The 25,382-nt window shown below is 32.0% G+C and overlaps 1 protein-coding gene across 1 annotated transcript; it reads right to left on the bottom strand.

The window, feature by feature from the left end:
- Positions 1-15,415: 15,415 nt before the first annotated feature.
- On the bottom strand, positions 15,416-17,059 carry LOC120187363 (F-box protein At1g67340-like). Its single transcript, XM_039191100.1, has 3 exons — positions 16,681-17,059; positions 16,437-16,599; positions 15,416-16,316 (listed from the first exon to the last, which is right to left on the bottom strand). Exons 1-3 carry the CDS (start codon positions 16,923-16,925, stop codon positions 15,561-15,563), a joined length of 1,164 nt encoding a protein of 387 aa, XP_039047031.1. The 5' UTR covers positions 16,926-17,059; the 3' UTR covers positions 15,416-15,560.
- Positions 17,060-25,382: the final 8,323 nt, after the last annotated feature.

Here is a 25,382-nt window from a genome sequence, read left to right as displayed (position 1 = left end):
ATAGAAGCCATTGGTCTTTTTAAAAAGTAAAAATAACTAATATTACAATAAGCGGTTACAATTATCATCATAAACTAAATACATAATTTGGACATTTTCATAACATTAAAACTAGTTACTTTATATCATAACCATACATGAAAAATGATAAAAACACAATCAAAAGACTCGAACGAAAAATAGATACACGAACAAATCTGACTACATAAGCAAACGAACCATAAAAAGGATTAAGCTATTAAAAGACCATCAAGAATCGTAAATCAAAGCCAAGCGTTACGAGAAACTATCTACGAAAATAAAATCTTGTATCTAAATTCAATATGAGGGTCCATATCATGGAATATCAACATGATTTCAAATAAGCAACATCTTGATCAGTTATGACATCATCAAATCTAATCCTGAGAAAACATAAAAATAAAAAAATGGTAAAACATAAAAATAAAAAAAATGGTAAAACAAATGAGAAAAAAGACAAAAAAAAGTGTCACAAAGGCATAGAAAAACGTGTCACAAAGGTAAAATTATTTTTATTAAAAAATAAAAAAACAAAGAAAAAAATGAATTGATGGTCAGTAACCAGCATCAAAACCGGTGTCGTCACCAGCTAAACAAAGTCAAAAGAAGTTGATCTAATATATAAAAAACAACACTTACTTTAAAGAAAAAGAAAAAGGACATAGCAGTTGTGGAGAGGGGCAAAAATGTCAAAATAGCCCATATATGTTTACCAAAAAGGTCATTTTGTCCCTATTTTTTTGGAGCATTTTATCCCCATAATGTTTCACTTTGAGGCAAAAAATTCTCTTTATAAAACTATTAGTTACACACGATTAATGCTCTAAACCAGGAGTCATTTTAACCTAAAATGAAACATTGAGGGCTAAAATGCCATAAAAAATAATAAGGAACAAATTCATTATTTTGCCAAATGTTAGGGGTCTTTTACCCTAAAATAAATTGTTGGGGGACCAAAATGCTCCAAAAAATATAATAAGGGGTAAATTGAATATTTTGGTAAATGTTGGGGGTTAATTTTGGTATTATACCAAAAGAAAAAGGGGAAATAAGAAATCAAGGGAATCCATCATTGGATAAAAAGCACAACCCTAAAGTTTGGCGACCAGAATATTTGAAGATGAAAAAGAAGCCACATAAATTATAGGAATATTATTGATTGAGCATAACATTTAAGTCGATAGAAGAAAATCTATATAATTATTTTCATGATTTGGACATTTTATTGAGTAACAATTTTCTCATAATAGATTTTTACATTGTATGTTTAGTTTTTTTTTACTATAGTAAGTTCATAAATTTTTTATAACAATTTGATATGATTACAAGATAATATATATTTAAAAAAAATTAATAATTGACAACTACATATATGAATGTATGATTAACGTCCTCTTAAAAGTATAACACTTTCTTCTACCACTATAATCATTCAATAGATTCTCAAATTAAAGAAATTCAAATTTGAAATGAAAAAGTAAAGATTATTTATTTTGTATTTATATAACTTTTAACATATCAATGATATGCGTCATTCAGATTTTGATCTATTTGTATTTTTATGTGTTTGTTGATATGTTTGTTATATTATTTAATTTAACATTGAAATGGCTATATATTTTGAATTATAATTAATATTTTGTATAATAATATTTTTATCTATTTATATTTTTTAAATATATAATTTAAAATTTTATTTCAATAGATTACACTCGTGTTCAATAAAATTCATGTATCTATATTCTGCCATTCTATTGATAATCGTGGCTACTAAAATTTACAAAACAGGTTTTCTAAATATTCGATTATTTTACCAACTATTATGAGGTGAAGTCTTTTATATGTTTTTTTAATTAATTCAATTTGGGATGGATAGAAGAGGTAAGTGGAGATAATCATCCCTCTAAAAAATTTAAATTTTTATATATTTTATATATTCTTTTGTATTTTTATTGATAATCTATTATTGTTCCATCTAAACTTTATAAATTTAATTTTCTAACGTAAAAGTGGCCTTCGTTTCAATAAAATGTGTTTGGAGAGAAAAGCTGGAAATTAATTAATAAATAATGACCCGATTATGAAATTTAAAAGAAAAATAATAATAATTGTCATAAATGAAAAAGGTGGAAAATAAGTTCATTTCTGACCCCTACCACATCACTATACTTTAATCTCCCAAATTTTTCTTGGTTGGATTTGGGAACTTTTAGAGTAAAATTGGTAATATAAATTACATAATATGAACACACAAACACAAACATTATAAAAGTTAATATGTCAAGGATGATGCAAAAATAATTATGTGATTTGTTAATACAGTATTTCAACTCCTAATCTAAGAGATGTAAAAAAGTTTCACAAACAAGATGAACAGTTATGGAATCTGTTGTTAGACTATATGAATTCTTAATTTCAAAAATCTAAAAAATATATAAAAATTTCATTTCATAAAATATATTTAAAGTCTAAAAATAAAGAAAGAAAGGAACACAATTACAATAAAAATATATGTGAGTTGTTAAAACCTAATTTCTCTTATTATTTTTGGTGCGCCGCTCACTATTTTTTTTTCTTTTTTATTGATTGGTGGTAATATTAATTTTGATAGTGGTTGTCAATATATCTTATTGTTCTTTTATTGTTTTATATCACATCTTTATTTTTTTATTGTTATTAATTTTTAATAAAGTTATATTTATAATATATTTTTTTGTCTTTATGATATTTTTTTGATTTTTGACACATTTTCATTGTTTTCATTTATTTTTTTCAATGATTGATTTGATATTACTACGATTGATCAAAATGATGTGTATTTATTATCATGATGATATTTACTGCTTTGGACCTTTATATTGGATTTGGATACCCGATTTGCGTTAGTGGATAGTTTTCTAAAGTGGCTCGACTATGTTTGCGATTTGTCGATAGTCTTTTAGTAACTTGATATCCTTTTGTGATTCGTTTGTCGATACGATCATATCTATTTGTATATATTTTTTCCAAGAAATTTGGTTAGTTTTTTAACCTTTCCTTGTATGGTTCTTATGTGATCATAAATGACTAATTTTTATGTCAATGATTATAGGAAAATGTATTAATTGTATTCTTAATTTACGATTATGATTGTGAAATTTATTGTAATTCAAGATATTTCCTCTTTCTTTTTAAAAATTAGTAGATTCTATAAAAAGTACAATTATTGTTCTATATTATTTGTAAATATTTATATTGACAAGGTAACATAAAAAAAACATACACTTTTTATATAAATAAAATTATATATTTCGTATAATATTTGAATTATTTTGGTGAAAACATGAATCAAGTAACTTTAATTGTAAAAGAAATTGTTATTATTTCTTAAAGTTTCGGATTCGAATATCTTAAGAATTATCTTTGAATAAATATTATCTTATGCTTATCTTATATTAATAAAAAAAAATGTTTTAACAAAAAAAACTTATAATCTCTAAATTTGCAAGTTCAAGATAGTTACACTAAATACACGTAAATTTATAATTTCTAGTGTATATATATATTAATAGCATGACATAAGTATAAGATATTATATGTTAAAAAAAATTAATCGATGGACAATATATACATTCTTTATAAATATAATTGTACGAATTTAAAATATTTTAAAAAATAACATTCTATTTTATAAATAAAATCAATTCAATTATTGTGTTTAATCTCTAAAATATAATACTGAATAAAAAATAAAATATGTTTGAAATGTGGTTATGACGAACACATAAATTACGTTATAAGCTTAAAAGGGGAAGAAACAGCCACATCCTCCCCACTACTTTAATTTTCTTTTTCTTTCTTTTAATGTATAAATTATTTATGGTCTGTGTGTTTGGGGAAAAAGAGGGCTCAAAAATTGTAAAAGCAAACCCCATCGTCTGCCATACAAATTCTATCTTTCTCTCTCTGTGCAAATATTTACTATTTCTTCACAGTGTCCAATTTATTTCTTTACCACTTTTTTCTTCTGTAAGTGATAAGATGCATATTAGTCTTATATTCTATGATATTTTCCTCATATTTGAATAACTAAAATTGCTTAAATTATAGATTTGGATTATATTTCGTATTTTGTGGATTAGGTTGAAGATTTGGATTAAATAAGTTCAAAATCCAATGGATAGCATGATCTTCAGGAAATCCCCAAATTAAGAAGGAAAATCAGAATTCAAGAAATTGGCAAGACCAGAAGAGGTTTTCGCATAAGGCGTGGGCACGACTTATTCATCCTGAGCTATCGCAGAAGAATTCTACTATTAAGGCGTGGGCACATCTTACCAGTCCGTAAACCCTAATTTAGAGTTACAAATTTATAAGGGAAAATGAGTTTAATGACGGCTGAAAGACTCTATTGAATCATTATTATCTTTAGAAAAGGATGATGGTATTTAAAAACCCCTATTTTTGTGGGATATACTTTGGGGAAACTTCCTTATCTAGAATAGGGCAATCCTTACAAAAGCGGTTAGGGTTTTCATATTTTTACGTTTTTTTTAAGTTAAATGTTTCTCTAGGATTATTGGGCAGACTTCATCTTTATTTTCTTTTGAGTGTTCTTTCAATTATGAATAGCTAAATACTTTTGTTCCAACTGAAGGATAATTGAAATTTGGGTTCTTCAAGGATTGTGAAATCTAAATAATTTTCATTGTTCTTTTATTTCTTCACTATTTACATATCTTCTGTATTTATTAAAAATTATTGTCTTGATTGATTATTGCAAAGGGCCCGTTGTTCAATTATCAGGTTGATAAATTGTGATTTAGAACTTTAAATCCATAATTGTTTAAACGTTCTAATATTAGTGATAAAGTGACATAGTTGATTTTTGATTATGTTATGAAGGTATATAATCTAGTCTAAATGAATCGAGCTTGTATATTTGTTGGCTAGAATTTGTGGTCTCTCTAGTGGTTAATAATGTTGGTGGATTAAATCTTAAGCGCTTGTCTAGGGTTGTTCATTAACAAGGGAAATAATCAAAGAGCTTCTCTTGATTATCAAGAAACTAAGGAGAGACAGGTTGTTAAAGCTTTTCAATAATCATAACCAATTTAGTGAAAAATAGAAGATTTTATTATTACATCTATGATCAATTCTCTGAACCAATTATGAAATTATACATTTAGTTGGGCATTTGCTTGATATTAATTTCTCTAAATTCTTGGTTGATTATAATTGCTTTTTCTTTTGATTTTTCTCAGTTTCAAAACCATTTTCTTTGCTTTAATTTTCATTAAAATAAGTCTACTTAATCCCTATGGATTCGACCTTGCTTATCGCTACTACAATTTATATTTCTAAAAGCAGGTATTATTATTTATTGGATTCGACACCCACCAAATTTTTGGCGCCGTTGCCGGGGATTGGTGTCATTTAGACGTGTTTTGATGTCCCGTTCTTCTCGTACAGGTGAACTCCAATACGATCCTGAGATCGAGAAGACCGCTCGCAAGTTAAGAAAATAAACTAACTTGCGCAACAGACAAGATTCTTCTTGTTCATCCCTTGAATCGAAATCTACACTCAACTTGGTTGATTCATCCAGCGATTCTGAAATAGAATGAACAATGGCCAATGAAGAAAGAAGTCTAAGAGAATTGGCTTCACCAAATGTGAATCAACAACCGCTCTACATTGACTACCCAATTTTGGAGGTAGCTTTTGAATTAAAATATGGTTAGATTTATTTGTTGCCTACTTTCATGGACTTGAGAATAAAGACCCTCACAAGCATTTGAAGGAATTTCACGTGGTATGTTCAAGTATGAGATCGCAAGGAGTGGCTGAAGAGCAGATCAAACTACGTGTTTTTCCGTTCTCGCTAACCGATAGAGCTAAAGATTGGCTCTTCTATTTACTCTCTGGTTCTATGACTACATGTGCAGAGATGGTGAGGTTGTTTCTTGATAAATTTTTCCCTGCTTCAAGAGCCGTTGACATTCGAAGAGAGATATGTGGAATAAAACAAAAAGATATTGAGACCCTTCATGAGTTTTGAGAAAGATTCAAACAACTGTGTGTAAGCTTCCCTCAACATGGGATTTCTGAGAAACTTCTCATACAATATTTCTATGAAGGACTACTACCCATGGAGAGGAAGATGATGTATGCAGCTAGTGGAGGTGCCATAGTGAATAAGACTCATCGCGATGCTAGGGAATTGATCTCTATCATGGCCGCCAATTCATAACAATTTGGCTTTAGGAAAGACACATCTTTAAGAAGGGTGAAAGAGGTAGGTTCATTCTCCATTGAACATCAATTATCACATCTCACCTCCCTTGGTCAATAACTAGTTGAGTGAAAGCTTGTCTACGATTGGTCACCCAACTGATATATGCCCTATACTTCAAGATGATTCTCATGAGCACACCAATATAGTTCGAAGGTTTCCAGGCCCACCACAAAGGAAGTATGATCCTTACTTAAATACCTATAATCTAAGATTAAGGCATCATCCTAACCTTAGCTATAGACCAAGACCATCACAATTCCAGCGTTTTCCACCTGAGCATTATTCTTCAAAGCCAGGTATGTCTCTAGAAGAAATAATCAAATCACTTGCAACTAATCTACAATAATTTTAGCAAGAAACAAGAACAAGAATACAAAATTTGGAGAATCAAACGAGTCAATTGGCATCCTCTGTGAGTCGGTTAGAATCCCAAGGTAAGCCACCTTCATAAACCATTGTTAATCCAAAGCAAAATTCTAGTGCAATCACATTGAGAAGTGGGAATGAGTTAAAGGAACCTAGTCCATTGGCACATGGGAGAGCCTTAAAGGAATAAACTAAAAAGGAAGTTGTTACCCCCGGACTCAGAAAGACTAACCCAAAGGACTCCCAAGCGAACAATCGAAAGCATTGTCACAAATCCTCTTTTTCCCGCTAGATTTGCTAAGTCCAAGAAAGAAGCAGAAGAGAAAGAAATTCTTGAGACATTTCACAAGATCGAGGTAAATATTCCTTTGCTTGATGCAATTAAACAAGTACCTCGATATGCTAAATTTCTTAAAGAATTATGCACCAACAAGAGAAAGCTCAAGGGTAATGAAAAGGTAAGTATGGGGGAAAATGTTTCAGCCGTCCTCCAGAAAAAACTACCCCCAAGTGCAAAGATCCAGGTATGTTTACTATCCCTTGTAAACTCGGTAATGTTAGGATTGAGAGAGAAATGTTAGATCTAGGAGCCTCAATAAATGTCATGCCTCTTTTTATTTACTTATCTTTGAATGTTGGTCCTTTGAAAGAGACATGAGTGATTATTCAACTTGCTGATAGATCTAATGTATATCCTGAGGGAGTTTTAGAGGATGTTTTGATGCAAGTTGATGAATTGGTTTTCCCGCAGATTTTTATGTGCTTGATATGCAAGAAAATGATTCTTCTAAATCAACATTAATTTTGTTAGGAAGGTCATTTTTTAAAATAGCTAGGACAAAAATTGATGTAAATGATGGTACACTTACCATGGAATTTGATGGTGAAACTATTAAATTTAATATTTATGATGCCATGAGATATCCTAGTGATGTATCTTCTGTTTTTGTCATGGATGTTATTGACTCTCTAGCGCATGAAACTTTTGATTTAAATGATGATGAAAAGTTGAAAGTTGCACTCAACATGAATTTCACTTCTGAAGGATTGCAGGGAATCATGAAAAAGTTTGTATTGGATCTTGATTTGCAAGATGCAATACAATAACTAGAATCACTCAAACACATGAGGTATGATGTATATTTTATTGAGTTGCCTCTTTCTCACACCAAACTTCTTCATTCTCTTGTGCAGACACCAAAATTGGAAATAAAGCCTTTGCCAAATCATCTGAAGCATGCATATTTAGGAGAAGAGGAAACTCTTCCAGTGACCATTTCCAACAAACTCTCTTGCTTAGAAGAAGAAAAATTGATTCGAATGATTAGAGAGTACAATAAATCTATTGGGTGGAGGAAAAATTTCTCTATTATTGAAATACAAAGTTTGGATAAAGGTCAAATATTTAAGGTCAATGATCATCGTTTGAAACCTTTTTATGAAGGTTCTCTCAGGTGCATGTTGTTGGTCAAATCATTTTGGAGTACCCAACATAGGATGATTGAGAAGCTACAACTTCTAGCCAAAGACGTTAAAGAAAGGCGCTATTGAGAGGCAACCCAATTTTTCTTTTTCAATTTCAATTTTTGTTTTTATTTTTAATTTTTTTTATTCTTGATTTTTCGATGTACAATTAATCTTGTTTTCTTCTTTAGGTCAGAAGATGATTTTTTGTAACCCGTGGGCATGCCTTACAAAATTAGAATTGTTCATAAAGTCTCTCACCATTCAGAAGATGTTTTTGTATAAGACGTGCCCACGTCTAAACTCAACACCACTTCTGGTTTAGGAAGCAAGATTCAAAGAAACTTTTTAAAATATAAATGTGCCCTATCTTTTCTCTATTTTCTCTTCTCCTTCAGAAGAACGTGTGCCACCAGCCTTCCTCCCTGCTCCACCCGACCCATGACTCCGCTTAGTCCGAGAACCAACTCAGCCGACGCACAACACCTTCACCCCCAGCTCGTTACATATATTATGATTGATGCTCAACATTTTTAGGGGAGTTTTCCTCTTATTCTTTTATGGTTTTTGAGCATCTACTTTTGATACAATGAGGACAATGTATGGATTAAGTGTGGGGGAGAGTATTTCATATATGGTTTTGATTTGAACATAATTTTGCTTCAATTTAAAAAAAACAAATATGCTTTAGTTATTGTTTGTGATTTTTCTCTTCGAAATTCTAGATTCTTTCGATGTTTGTCCTTGCATTATTTGGATTGTTGTGAATTATCGAATTAAGTTGAAGCATAATATAGGACTAGCTTGAGTAGTTGAATTCTTATTTGCTACGCACTAGTTGATTACTCTTGATGACTGATTGAATGAAAAATGTGTGGGATATGATACATGTTTACCCTTTATGCGAGTTTTTGGGCCAATGAGCACTCATTTTACAGCATGCTCCATTTATTGATTGAGTGATTGCCATACATAGTTGATTTTTCTAGAACTTGCTTTGTTATACATTTTGAATACCGCATTTTAGATTTGGATGCATCAAGAACGATAAGGGCATTTAGATGAAACCAATTTAGCTTTTGTAAAGAGCCTACCCTAATTCTCATCCTTAGAAAGCTAATTTTGAGCCTGATCCTTTTTGTTGGAAACCAATTTAGCTTTCGTAAAGAGCCTACCCTAATTCTCATCCTTATAAAGCCAATTTTGAGCTTGATCCTTTTTGTTTGAAATTAACCATGGTATAAGCAAATATCAAATACTTTTTGTTAATTTCCCCTCTTTTGAACCTTGAGTTGGAGGATTATATGAGCTTCATCACATGGAAATTTCAAATTATCTTGAGAAGATCGGAATATGTTGGATCCTATTGCATTTTGCTTTCTAAAAGATTGATGGAGTGAATATTCATATGTGTTGGTTTATGAGAATTTCTTCTACGAATTGCTCGTTCCTTACTTGTGTCTAGATTTGAGTCTTTAAGGAATGACAATTTTGATTGTGGAAGGATAAGTAAAGGAAGAAGAAGGATTGATGTTGAGAAGAGTTATGAAATTGAACTATTGTATACTTGAGGACAAGCATTGATTTTAAGTGTGGGGGAATTTGATAAGATGCATATTAGCCATATATTCTATGGTAATTTCCTCATATTTGAATAACTAAAATTGCTTAAATCATGGATTTGTATTATATTTCATATTTTGTGGATTAGGTTGAAGATTTGGATTAAACAAGTTAAAAATCCAATGGATAGCATGATCTTCACGAAATCCCCAAATTAAGGAGGAAAAATTGGAAATCAAGAAGTTGGCAAGACCAGAAGAGGTTTTTGCATAAGGCGTGGGAACGACTTATTCATCCTGAGCTATCGTAAAAGAAGTCTATAGTTAAGGTGTGGGCACGCCTTACTAGTCCATATAGCCCTAAATTAAGGTTACAAATTTACAAGGGAAAATGAGTTTAATGACGACTGAAAGACTATTGAATCATTCTTATCTTTAGAAAAGGATGAGGGTGTTTAAAAACCCCTATTTTGGTGGATTTACTTTGGGGAAACTTCCTTATCTAGAATAGGGCAATCCTTATAAAAGGGGAGCTAGGGTTTTCATAGTTTTTAAGTTTTTTTAAGTTAAAGTTTTCGCTAGGATTATTGGGCAGACTTCATCTTTATTTTCTTTTGGGTGTTCTTTCAACTATGAGTAGTTAAATACTTTTGTTCCAACTGAAGGATAATTGAAGTTTTGGTTCTTCAAGGATTGTGAGATCTAAATAATTTTCATTGTTCTTTTATTTCTTCACTATTTATATATCTTCTGTATTTATTAAGAATTATTGTCTTGGTTGATTGTTGCAAAAGGCCCGTTGTTCATTATCATGTTGATAAATTGTCATTTAGAACTTTAAATCTGTAATTGTTTAAACGTTCTAATATTAGTGGTAAAGTAACATAGTCACTACAACAAAACAGGCTTTTTGTGGCACTTTTTTTTACCTTTAACGGCGTTTATAAGCGCCGCTAAAAACACATGCGGCGTTAAGACAAACGCCGCGAAAACCGCCGTTGAAAATAGCGCCGCTAAAGTTCGCGACGTTTTTGTTAAAAAACGCCGCAATAGGTATTGGTATTTAGCGGCGTTTGCTATTAACTGTGTATTTAACGGCGTTTGTCTTTATAAACGCCGCTATTTACTGTGTATTTAGCGGCGTTTGTCTTTATAAACGCCGCTATTGACTATGTATTAGCGGTATTTATCTTTACAAACGCCGCTATTGATTGTGCATTTAGCGGCGTTTTTCTTTACAAATGCCGTTATTGATTGTGTATTTAGCGGCGTTTGTATTTATAAACGCCGCTATTGACTGTGTATTTAGCGGCGTTTGTCTTTACAAATGCCGCTATTGATTGTGCATTTAGCGGCGTTTTTCTTTACAAACGCCGCTATTGACTGTGTATTATTGTGTATTAAATGATGTTTTTCTTTACAAACGCCGCTATTGACTGTGTATTTAATGTCATTTGTAATTAAAAACGCCGTAAATAAGCCCATTATTAGTGGCATTTTCATCTAAAAACGCCGCAAATGTCACTATTAGGAGTAGTTGCATAAGTTGCATAAAACACCATTAAAGACATTCTTTACACCCACAGTAATAATCAGATCTACAAATCAAAGCATATATTGCAGATATTAAAATAATTGTATTAAAATGTATCAAATAATTTAAAAATAGCTAAAATGTAGTAAAAGTTACAAACGATAAATTAATGGTTACCAACATTGTTTCGATAGTTATCAAAATAACATAAAATGTACGTTCAATGGTTGCAATGAATGAAAATGCTTCATGTTCAATGGTAGATTCCCAGTGATGTTCACAAGTTCCACATTTCAAGTACTAAATGACACAAAGCTTACATCTGCGACAAACCAGTTGGTAACGAGCGAAATTATCGAATCATCTACTGCAGCTTCTTTATCCCGGGAAAAGAAGGTAGAAGTGCAATGAGAGCATCGCCGTATCCAACGGAATCTGTCGTATTAAGTAAAGAAAGTTAGAATAACTGACCATGGGACACCGTAAAATACCACAAGTTGAAATGTATATTGAAAAGATGGCAAAGACGTACCATCGTCCTCCCTTAGAATTTTCCAGTTAAGTTCCTCACAATGTATTGCCGAAATCCATCAAGCTAAAACGGAGGCAGCAGAAAGAGTAAGAATAAATTTCAACATCTGCAATTGCTTCGATTCAAAACAAAACAATTCAAGTAGAAAATTCATTCACATTAATAAAGATATTTATGGCACAATAATCAAATCTACCTACTTTCAGTTCAAGCTCTGCAATGGAAGTTGTATCGCATACATCTCTGATTAGAGATTCCACCTGCAGTTAGAGATTATAAACAACAAACTTTTCAAATATAACTCGAAGTATAAGTTCTTTCATTCATTTATTAAAGAAATACCAAAACATGAAATATTAACATATTTATTCCATATTTGTAAATTACGAGTAGATCAAAAAGAAGAAAATCAATTACATTCTTTTTCTAATTTCCATATATAATTTCCTCACAGTTGCTTCAAACAGCTACTGTGCAGTAACTTCAAAATCTACTGGTCAAAACATTTTTATAATTTAAAGGTGGAAAAAGATACCAATAATGACTTGACATAACATACATAGCTTCTATTAATGTTTTAAAAGAACAGATATGAACTCACCCCAGATGGATTTGGAATAAGCTGGCTAGTCAAACCAGCCGTTTTAGTCTCTTCAGCTTCTTCTGCTACATTTGTAGTACCTGCAAGACGGCAACCAAAAGTGTGTGGATATAAGTTATATAATGACACAAATGAATAAGATTCACACTCTAAAATTTGATTTTTACGCATTGTACATAAAATGAAAAACGAAGGAAGAAATAACATGTAATATGATGCTTTCAACAAATCATTTAAGTTAATAGAACTCAAGCGAAAACAGAGATGAAGAAACTTCAGAATGTCCAAAATTACACACTGGGATTACTAGGTACTTTATTTCCAAGTTTGACTGAGGTTCCTGTAAGTTAAATCAACAAATAAAGTGAGCAACAACAATCGGAAAGAAGACATATTTTCCCTATTCTAATAATCTTGAGTGGATAATAGAATCGGAAAGAGAGATGAAATCAATGTTATCAACTTGCACCATAGAAACTATCACATTATCCTTCAAAGTAAATAAACTAAAAACTACTTTTCTATTTATAAGGTACTGCATAGTATTGTATGTATCCCTTCTGTTGTGCATATGTACATACAACTCTGCATAAATAGATATATTTATGCATTATGTACTAAATAATCACCAAAGGCTTTTAAGGGAAGATTAGTCTGTACTGCTATCCAAGGGGTAAAATTCTATTAAATCAAAAAACATGTAAAAGACGGCATAGAATAATTGTGCTCATGAGACGGCATACTAGTTTCCTGTCTCAACTCTCTATATCGCAATACCTTGCTGCACAATGAATAAAGTTGATCAAGTGGGGATTTATCCCTAGACATGAATATGTAATAAGAGATCTTGACTATAAAAGTAAAATAAATAATTAAAAAAAGTAAACTTATTAGCATAAATTACTTACCCTGGGTTTCCACAGTTGGACCTCAACCAATGTTGAATGCCATCTCTGAGCGTCTAACAGGAAAGAAGTTCAGTTCCGAATTCGAATTAAAATAGTTCATAACATAAATTATGTACATCAAAAGTGAAGTCAATATACCAAGCAGCTAAACCAAAACAAATAAGACACACACAAATAGGAAAAATGACTAGCACATTAGGTTGAAAGCAAACTTACCCAAAAGAAACACACAAAACTAGATTGCGAAGTAAATCAAAACTGAAGGATGAAACCAGAAGTGAACAAAGAAAAACCTGAAATACCCAGAAAGGAACTAAGAACAAACGAGCGAAGTCAGATCAGAAAAGCCGAATTGAGAATAAAAAAATCAAAAGAAAATTGAATGAAGGTGAAGAATGACGAAATGACTACCATTTTTTCTTATTTCTTATTTGTAATCAAATTCAAGATTTAAGAAAGAAACAAAAAATGGAGCGAATAGAGCGACATTTGCATTGCAAATAGACAGACAACGATCATACCTTTTAGGAAAGACAAAACTAGGAACTACACCTACGATGGAGTCTTCGGTTTGACATCAGAAAATAAAAAAAATCAAAATAAAAATGGCACGAGGAGAAGTAGCGGCAGCGGCCATTGTCGAGAGAGAGAGAGGCAAAAGGCACAACAGGTAGGAGTAAAGACTAAAGAGAAATGGGTAGGTTTTGAAAATGACAAGGTGTGAGATTTGGGGGGGATTTTTTTATGGCGAATGCGATAATTTCATTGAAAATGGGTAGGTTTTGTACTTAAAACGCCGCTAAAATAAGAGCTTTTAGTGGCGTTTGCACAAAAACGCTGCTAAAGTATAGTAATTAGCGGCGTTTATATGAAAACTCTACTAATGTAGGGGCCTTTAGCGGTGTTTGTTCTTAAAACGCCGCTAGAGTACGAGTTTGTAGCGGCGTTTATACAAAAATGCCGCTAAAGTATAGTAATTAGCGGCGTTTATAAAAAAACACCACTAATGTATGAGTATTTACCGGCGTTTGTTCAAAAAACGACACTAAAAATGCCGCTAAAAGCCCATTTTGCTGTAGTGAGTTGATTTTTTATTATGTTATGAAGGTATATAATCTAGTCTAAATGAATGAAGTTTGTGTTTTTGTAGGCTAGAATTGGTGGTCTCTCTAGGGGTTAATGTTGTTGGTGGATTAAATCTTAAGCACTTGTCTAGGGTTGTTCAATAACAAGGGACATAATCAAAGAGCTTCTCTTGATTATCAAGAAACTAAGAAGAGACAGGTTGTTAGAGCTTGTAAATAACCATAACCAATTTAGTGAAAATAGAAGATTTTATCATTGCATCTATGATCAATTCTCTGAACCAATTCTGAAATTATATCTTTAGTTGGATATTTGCTTGATATTAATTTCTCTAAATTCTTGGTTGATTATAATTGCTTTTTCTTTTGTTTTTTCTCAATTTCAAAACCCTTTTCTTTGCTTTAATTTTCATTAAAATAAGTCTACACAATCTCTGTGGATTCGACCTTGTTTATCGCTACTACAATTTATATTTCTAAAAGCAAGTATTATTATTTGTTGGATTAAACACCCAGTCAGTTAAAATCTAGTTTTAGTTTATTTGATATCAAATTATAAGTTTCATTGCTTGTTACAAATTAGATAACATATAAAAGAAATTCAAATTTTATCAACTTATTCCATATACAAACCCAAAGTGAATTCAATTATCTTCACCCCAAAGTAAAGCAAGTTTCTTACACATAAACCTAAGATTTATGGCAGTTTGATAATTCATTCCATCCATCCACGTACTTTTTTTTTTAACTATACATTATACATTTGCCAGTTCTTTTTGTTTTGACTATAATTTTTAAATAGCATGAGATATATTTATTCGAATTTTAGATATTAAAAAGAATAATATTTTTAATCGATTTTGATTTTGAATATAATTAAAACCGAAGGGAAGAAGCTGTCCAACAAGATCTAAAGTTGGAATTAGCAACCCAAGCTTCAAAATTATGCATTTCCCAAACCCACAATGCAAAAAAAAACTACCATATCAAACATTTAATTTCTTACCCGCAAATATTACTCTATTAATAAAATACAAAAACATTTAATAATAATCTGAATTTCAAAATTCACTTTGAGATTAAATATCTTTACCCTAACTTTCAAGTGAAAGAAAACTCTGCCGTTTCAGCTTTCGACGACCATTACTACTAATTATTCTTCTTTTTCATTTTTTAGGACCATAAATTAAACATCACCGTTACGTTTTTATTAACTTCCGGCAATCACGTCTTCATTCCCATCGAAAGCCCCGTTACCGTCGCCACCGACAACTTCCTCATCGAGCCACCGTTCTACCGGCGCGCACTCGGCTTTGTGGCGGAGCTTCCAATCAAGAGCCTGGCAAGCGCGTGAGCAGTAATTCACAGCTCCGCAAACCGAACACCGCCGGAACTCGTGTTTCCTCGTCTCCGGCCTCCCGCAACCAACGTGTGAGCATATTCTCAAACCCGGACCCGGCATCCCGCCCCGGGCGTCGAACCACTCTGCTAAGAACCTGCTGGTCGGTTGAGCCTCCGGCGCGGGCACATTGCATCCGAAATCACTCATCAATGGGCATCCCGGCACGGCCGGCTGACGTAGGCTGACGTGAGGGATTGGGTGTAGGCTCCAGGTCAGCCAAGTGTGCGTGCTTATGTTAGAAGCGGCCGCTGATGATAGCACTGCCCCTAGCTCCTGGGCGTTGGCTTGGACAAGAAATCGCCGTCCCTCGGCTACGTTTTGCCGGATGCCATACCCATCCTGCAGACAGTGGCCGAGCTCACGTAGGGAATCGATGTGGCCGAGAAAAGCAGCACGGGCGCATAAAGCAACACCGGCTCTTAGGTCCTTATCGTTTTTAGAACCGCCACTTCCGTTGAACTGAATCACAGCTAAGGAAAAAAGCGCCGGCGCGTGGGAACTAATCGCCGCCTTAGCCATAAGAGAGACTCCACTCCCTCGATTTTGTAAACAGTAGAACCGAATCTGATAGCAAATCATAAAAACAGTAAACTCGTTAGAGAATGTTTCGATTCTCAAAACAAATAATAATATTCAGTTAGTAAAATAAAATGAAATCGATTCCAACAATCCGAGTAAACTCACCATTCCAAGAGTATAACAAGCTTCAACGTTTCCGGCATCAGCGCAAGACTTCAAGAACCGGTGAGCTGACTCAGACCAGTTTTTGGCTTTGACGGCAAACGTTTTCGGTGACGCCTTAGATAACACCACAGAATTGAGTGCTAAATTATTGAATCTCTTGCATCTGTTTTCACCGAAAGAAAACGTAAGAAACACCAAAAACAACAAAAAAGAGAATAAAAAAGAGCAGTGAAGGTGAACGTACGTGATCAAAACGTTGATGAAATCGGAAGGGCAGCAGGCGGTGGAGCTGAGTTTAGAGAGTATAGAAACGACGATATCATCAGGTAAAACATCGAACAAATCACTCTTCCGGACAATATCCGGGGACAGCCTTTGCCGTTTCCGGAAACCCAAGAAATCTCCGGCGAAATCCGGGGTTTTAACGACTGTTTTCTTCTCTACACAAACATCGGCCCTATTGTAACCAACCCCTCTCCTGGTTCTCATTTCTCTATCCCTTTATCTCCAATCTCAGTGGCTCAAAAACTAGAGGAAATGGAAAAGGCAAACCCAGACCTTTTATATATATACATAACAAAAAGGAGCAAAAAGAAAAAGAACAGCGACAAAACCGAAATAATATTATAAAATTTAACGTCTGATATTGAATAATTTTTATAAACAGTATCTGCTGGTTTTGTCTACCAGAATATAAATAAATATACGGGCACATACTCAATTACTTTCTTGACCCTATTTAGTAGTTGTTTCTACGCTCAAATGCAGTTGACCCGACCCGGATATTTTATCTTGTCAAAGGTTTAATGATTTTACTGACAAAATCAACAACTCTGAGCACTTTTTTTTTAAAAAAAAAGCAAATTACCGTTTGTTTTTATACGAGCTTGAAGAGAGAAAGATTAAAAACAAAAAGGTCTGTCTGTTTTTCCTTGGTATTAATTGTTTGGTTTAGGTAAAAAAAAAGTTAGGGGGTTTATTCGAAAGCGCTTAAATTTGTTGTAGTAAAAAAATAAAGGAAATCACATTTAAGGATCTACAAGTGATATTGATGAGTTAGGAGTGTGTTACTTTACTAATAGTTGCTAGGAAAACGTCCATAAGATCACCCAAACATCAATTTTTCCTTGTTCTAACTTTTGGAGTTTTCTTAAACTTCTCTCACTAATCAAAGGCAATGAAATGAATTACTAACTTATTTAAATACTTCATCTAATATAGAAACATATTTTCTAACCCTAAGAATGAAATTAGGAACATCCTAAAGATCTAAAACCCAAAACCTACCTAAACCCCACCATGACCTCTGTCGTCAAAGCTTAAGATTTAGAGCTCAAAACTAAGCTCTGAGGGAGAAGATAATCATCATTGCCTTTACAAATCGAAACTATGTAAGTTAAGTAATCAATTTAACACCTTTGGTGACTTGAAATGAAAAAGAGAAAATAGAGAAAGATGAAGAGGTCAAGAGAAAAAACTTCTCTTTCTAACGTGTGATCTTACCTACATAAATGAAGATCAACCTTATTTTCAAACAATGGACAAATTACTCCTTTGGTCTTTCCTTCATTGTTCTCAATTAAAAAATGTCATTTTTATTATCTTTTGGGCTTAATCCCAAGATCAAATCTATTCCAGACTTAACTTAGTTGATTCATAAGGGCCTATCACGATACTCTATGTAACATCCCAAAAACTGGGCTAGTGACAAAAATGTAAGTTTTTGAAATTCGGTGCTCAATTTCAAAAATTTGAAAGTTCAAGGACTTAATTGGAAAATCTTGGTGTAGGATTGAATAGCAAAGTTTGAAAGTTGAAAGGGCATATTGGTCATTAGATAAGAAAATAATTAAAAAGCCCATTATGGTTGTTTATATAGCCACGTGGAAGAGGGGAAGAAAAAACAGAGAACTCTAGATATCTCTTCATCCTTCTTCATCCTCTCAACGTAAACTCCATAGCTAAGGTAAGCTTTGTTCTTAATTGGTTATTTCTTGAAATGTATGAATAGTTTTGATTATTGGAATATTAGCAAAGATTATGGAAACTTAAAGGGATGTAGAAACTAAAAGATTTGGAAGTTATGGAGGATTGAATATAAGAGGTTTCTAAGTGAAATGGTGGAAAAAAGTTAGTAAATGGATTTTGAAGCTGATTTTGACTTTTCATTAGGCAGAATAAGAGATCCTAAGTGTTAGAAAGGATTAAGAACGATGTTGATAAGTTGGTATGATTTTTTGGTTTTAAAGGATTTATTGGGATTTTAAATGTTAAGATGTATTATAATGATATGGACTATTCTGGTTAAGTGAAATTGAAAATAATATCATAAAAGGAGTTAAAGGAGTGGGATATAGATAAGTTTTGGTATAGTGTTCAGCTAAAAATATATGTTCTGGGTATGGGGTATCGGTACTGGATGAACAGTACCGATTCTTCAAAGCAAAATGAGTAGAATTTGAGCTTGAGGTGTCGATACTAGAGGAACAATATCGATACCATAAGATAAAATATGATGAAACCTTTAAAGAGTATCGATACCTAAGGGGTAATATTGATACCAAGGGTACCGATACCATTTTAGAAATTAAATTCCAGAATCGAGAAATGGTATCGATACTAAGGTATAGTATCGATACCATAGTAAAGAAGTATCGGTACTGTACCTAAGGTAAAAATACTAATTAAATGGAAATCTTGAAATAAAATGTTTTGTTTAACATATGTTCTTAAGGAATTGTTTATAGTAATTTATCTCTAATATTTATATAAGTCGTATATTCATGTAGATATCGAACGGAAGCCAAGTTCGGACAAGTCGACGAATAAAAACTTACCAAGAGAGAGATAAGAGAATTGCTTTGTCTAGTGAGGATCAGGTGAGTGCATATTATTATATTGTATATGGTGTTTAATGGAAATAAGACTTGCGATGAGTCTATTTCCAATGTTTTGATTACATGATTCTAGGAATGCAAGCATATTGTTTATATGGTTTTTATGTGTACATGAATACATGTTTATATGTTATATGTATTGTTATTCATGAACTATGTGTTATATGTTATCTTTTGTGATAATAATCTAGGTGAATATATGTTAACAAGGTATATGTTATATGAATTAGATCTATGTGAATACATGTATGCATTGTAACCTATGTAAACTAATACAAATGATTTATGTGATTAAATGAAAAAGTGAGATAAGCTAAGTAGCATTGACCTATATGATAATATGAGAATATAATATAAGCTAGGAGATATTGACATAAGTGATTAAACGAACATGTAAGATAAGCTATACGAGGATGATCTATGTGTTAAAATGAATCTATGATATAAGCTATGTGATTACATGCCTATGTGATCATAAGTTTTGAGAATACATGCCTCTGTGACAAGCTATGTGAAATTGAACTAAGTGAATATATGAAACTAGTATATAAGTGATGTGATATAATATAAGTGATCATGTAAAACTGTGAGATAAGCTATATGTCATTGATCTATAGACTATATGAAAATGTGTACATGAGTACATGCATAAGTTTATATGTTATTTGATGTGCTATGGGATATATGTTAACATATGAGAACAAGATATAAGATATACGACATGTTCTACGCGATTACCTGAAAATGAGATATAAGCTATGTGAAATAACCTACGTGATTACTGGTCTATGTGAAATAAGAAATATATATATGGTAAAGCCCATAGTATGTGATATGAGAGTTGGGGGTATAGTTGGCATGCCAAGAGTCGAGGGTTCTACGCTGTCATTCGGGACATATATGTGATCATTCGGGACAATTCTACGAGGTCATTCGAGATATATATGTGGTCATTCGGGACATTCTATATGGCACTCAGTGCAAATTATACGAGCTGTGGTGACAACATTTGTGCACAACCTAAATGTACTTACATATCTTTAGTTCTCAGAAGTGTACCATGGGCTATTAAAAGAGATAACATAAATAAAATGCATGTGATGTTATGTGTTTTGCTTTGTGAAATGTATTATATGATGTGTATAAATGTTAAGTACAAGATTATATGATTAAAGGGATTAATGATAAAAATATTGATAATGATAAGAATATTGATGGTGATAATGATGATATATGTACATGTATGCATTTATTATATGAAATGTTGTCTGGTTTTGTAAGAGATTATTGTATGAAATGTTCTTGTAAGTATTTAAGTTTCCATTATATGTTTTATATTCCTCAGTAAGTCCTCGACTCAGCGTGTGAGTGTTTCACATGTTCGTTCCGAGAAGCCAGAGGAACAAAGTTAGACAAGTAAGGTCAACTTATCCTTTCCGACGATCAGATCAGAAACAAATTGAATCGTATTTATTTTGTTACACTGAATGTAGTTGGCATGTAGTTAAAGGTTGAATTGTTTATGCTCTGATCAGTTTTATGAACAACTTTATTGTATTTATATAAATTATTGAGTTTATTATTTTAAATTGAGTTTGAACTTCCTTTATTTACTTTTGATTAAAGGTTTCACCAATTTTATCCAGATAAAAGTTTACATGTTCAACTATTTTAAAAAGTAAGTGGTTTGAAAAGTCAATGTGACACCTTGGTTTAATGATTTTACTGACAAAATCAACAACTCTGAGCATTTGTTTTAAAAAAAGAGAAAATTACTATTTGTTTTGATACGAGATTGAAGAGAGAAAGATTAAAAATAAAAAGGTCTCGTCTGTTTTTCCTTGGTACTAATTGTTTGGTTCAGGTAAAAAAAAAAAGATTGGTTAGGGGGTTTGTTTCGAAAGTGGTTAAATTTGTTGTAGTAAAAAATAAAGGAAATCACATTTAAGGATCTACAAGTGATATTAATGAGTTAGGAGTGTGTTACTTTACTAATAGTTGCTAGGAAAACGTCCATAAGATCACCCAAACACCAACTTCTCCTTGTTCTTGCTTTTGGAGTTTTCTTCAACTTCTCTCACTAATCAAAGGCAATGAAATGGATTACTAAGTTATTTAAATACTTCATGTAATAGAAACATATTTTCTAACCCTAAGAATGATATTAGGTACATCCTAAATATATAAAACCCAAAACCTACCTAAACACCCACCATGACCTCTGTCGTCAAAGCTTAAGATTTAGAGCTCAAAACTAAGCTCTGAGGGAGAAGATAATCATCATTGCCTTTACAAATCCAAACTATGTAAGTTAAGTAATCAATTTATCACCTTTGGTGACTTGAAATGAAAAAGAGAAAAGAGAGAAAGATGAAGAAGACAAGAGAAAAAACTTCTCTTTCTAACGTGTGATCTTACCTACATAAATGAAGATCATCCTTATTTTCAAACAATGGGCAAATTACTCCTTTGGTCTTTCCTTTATTGTTCTCAATTAAAAAATGTCATTTTTATTATCTTTTGGGCTTAATCCCAAGATCAAATCTATGCCACACTTAACTCATTTGATTTAAAAGGGCCTATCATGATACTCTATGTAACATCACAAAAACTGGGCTAGTGAAAAAATATAAGTTTTTGAAATTCAGTGCTCAATTTCAAAATATTGAAAGTTCAGGGACTTAATTGGAAAATCTTGGTGTAGGATTGAATAGAAAAATTTGAAAAATGAAAGGGCATATTGGTTATTAGACAAGAAAATAATTAAAAAGCCCATTATGGTTATTTATATAGCCACGTTGAAGAGGGGAAGAAAAATCAAAGAACTCTAGATATATCTTCATCCTTCTTCATCCTCTCAACATAAACTCCATAGCTAAGGTAAGCTTTGTTCTTAATTGGTTATTTCTTGAAATTTATGAATAGTTTTGATTGTTGGAATATTAGGAAAAATTATGGAAACTTAAAGGGATGTAGAAACTAAAAGAATTGGAAGTTATGGAGGATTGAATATAAGAGGTTTTTAAGTGAAATGGTGGAAAAAAGTTAGTAAATTGATTTTAAAGCTGAATTTGACTTTTCATTAGGCAAAATAAGAGATCCAAAGTGTTATAAAGGATTAAGAACGATGTTGATAAGTTGGTATGATTTTTGGTTTTAAAGGATTTATTGGGATTTTAGATGTTAAGATGTATTATAATGATATGGACTATTCTGGTTAAGTGAATTGAAAATAATATCATAAAAGGAGTTAAAGGAGTGGGATATAGATAAGTTTTGGTATAGTGTTGAGCTAAAAATATATATTATGGGCATGGGGTATCGGTACTGGATGAGCAGTAAAAATACTTCAAAGCAAAATGAGTAGAATTTGAGCTAGAGGTATCGATACTAGAGGAACAATATCATACCATAAGATAAAATATGATGAAACCTGTAAAGAGTATCGATACCTAAGGGGTAGTATCGATACCAAGGGTACCGATACCATTTTAAAAATTAAATTCCAGAATCGAGAAATGGTATCGATTCTAAGGTATAGTATCGATACCATAGTAAAGAAGTATCGGTACTGTACCTAAGGTAGCAATACTAATTAAATGGAAATCTTGAAATAAAGTGTTTTGTTTAACATATGTTCTTAAGAAATTATTTATAGTAATTGATCTCTGATATTTATATAAGTCGTATATTCGTGTAGATATCGAACGGAAGCCAAGTTTGGACAAGTCGACGAATAAAAACTTACCAAGAGAGAGATAGGAGAATTACTTTGACTAGTGAGGATCATGTGAGTGCATATTATATTGTATATGGTGTTTTATGGAAATAAGACTTGCGATGAGTCTATTTTCAATGTTTTGATTACATGATTCTAGGAATGCAAGAATATTGTTTATATGGTTTTTATGTGTACGTGAATACATGTTTATGTGTTATATGTATTGTTATTCATGAACAATGTGTTATATGTTATCTTTTGTGATAATAATCTATGTGAATATAGGATAACAAGGTATATGTTATATGAATTAGATCTATGTGAATACATGTATGCATTGTAACCTATGTGAACTAATACAAATGATTTTTGTGATTAAATGAAAAATTGAGATAATCTAAGTAACATTGACCTATATGATAATATGAGAATATAATATAAGCTAGGAGATATTGACATAAGTGATTAAACGAACATGTAAGATAAGCTATACGAGGATGATCTATGTGTTAAAATGAATCTATGTTATAAGCTATGTGATTACATGCCTATGTGATCATAAGTTTTGAGAATACATGCCTATGTGACAAGCTATGTGAAATTGAACTAAGTGAATATATGAAACTAGTATATAAGTGATGTGATATAATATAAGTGATCATGTAAAACTGTGAGATAAGCTATATGACATTGATCTATGGACTATATGAAAATGTGTACATGAGTACATGCATAAGTTTATATGTTATTCGATGTGCTATAGGATATATGTGAACATATGAGAACAAGATATAAGATATGCGACATGTTCTATGCGATTACCTGAAAATGAGATATAAGTTATGTGAAATAACCTACGTGATTACTAGTCTATGTGAAATAAGAAATAAGAAATATATATATATATAGTAAAGCCCATAGTATGTGATATGAGAGTTGGGGGTATAGTTAGCATTCCAAGAGTCGAGGGTTCTACGTTGTCCTTCGGGACATATATGTGATCATTCGGGACTATTCTACGAGGTTATTCGGGACATATATGTTGTCCTTCGGGACATTCTATATGGCACTCAGTGCAAATTATACGAGTTGTGGTGATATCATTTGTGCACAACCTCAATGCACTCACATATCTTTAGTTCTCAGAAGTGTACCATGGGCTATTAAAAGAGATAACATAAATAAATTGCATGTGATGTTATGTGTTTTGCTTTGTGAAGTGTATTATATGACGCATATAAATGTTAAGTACAAGATTATATGATTAAAGGGATTAATGATAATAATATTGATAATGATAAGAATATTGATGGTGATAATGATGATATATATGCATGTATGCATTTATTATATGAAATGTTGTATGGTTTTGTATGAGATTATTGTATGAAATGTTCTTTTATTGTTAAGTATTTAAGTTTCCATTATATGTTTTATATGACTCACTAAGTCCTCGACTCAGCGTGTGAGTGTTTCACACGTACTTTCCGAGAAGCCAGAGGAGCAAAGTTAGACAAGTAAGGTCAGCTTATCCTTTCTGAAGATCAGATCAGAAACAAATTGAATCGTATTTATTTTGTTACACTGAATGTAGTTGGCATGTAGTTAAAGGTTGAATTTTTTATTATATGATCAGTTTTATGAACAACTTTATTGTATTTATATAAATTATTGAGTTTATTATTTTAAATTGAGTTTGAACTTCCTTTATTTACTTTTGATTAAAGGTTTCACCAATTTTATCCAGATAAAAGTTTGCATGTTCTACTATTTTAAAAAGTAAGTGGTTTGAAAAGTCAATGTGACACCTCGGATTTGTATCCGGGTCGGATATGAGTTGGGGTGTTACACTCTAAGCCCAAACGATTTACCCAAATCTGTGAACCCGATTTTCAGATGTTACACTTATGCTTTAAATCTTCCATAAACACATTTCTGCAAAAATATATGACATTCATCTCATCTTGAAGCCCATGATTTATTGAAGATGTTTCTTACCTTACTTGAATTGAAATTTCCACTAATAAAGGTCAAGATTGAAGCTTTGGCTTAAGGGTAAAAAAAAAGGCAAATAAGAAGGGTGTAACCCCCTTAGACCGATGAGGGTAACCAGATCCGATCTAGGGTGTCACATTTGGGCCACCGGAGCAACCCACTATAAAAATAGAGGAAAATTTAAAAATTTTTATCAAAACATGTAAACTCATAAAATCATTTATCATTATTAAGAAATGAAACAGAATTTCAGACTCGTATATAAAACAAAATACAATTACATGTCCCCCTAATCACATGTACCATACTCTGCAAGCAACGCCGGAAGAACTC

Source organism: Hibiscus syriacus, unplaced genomic scaffold (assembly GCF_006381635.1).
Source record: "Hibiscus syriacus cultivar Baekdansim isolate YM2019G1 unplaced genomic scaffold, ASM638163v2 tig00113725_pilon, whole genome shotgun sequence".
NCBI classification, from domain to species: domain Eukaryota; kingdom Viridiplantae; phylum Streptophyta; class Magnoliopsida; order Malvales; family Malvaceae; genus Hibiscus; species Hibiscus syriacus.
The sequence above is the reverse complement of the archived record's forward strand: the minus strand, read 5'-3'. Positions and strand labels throughout refer to the sequence as shown.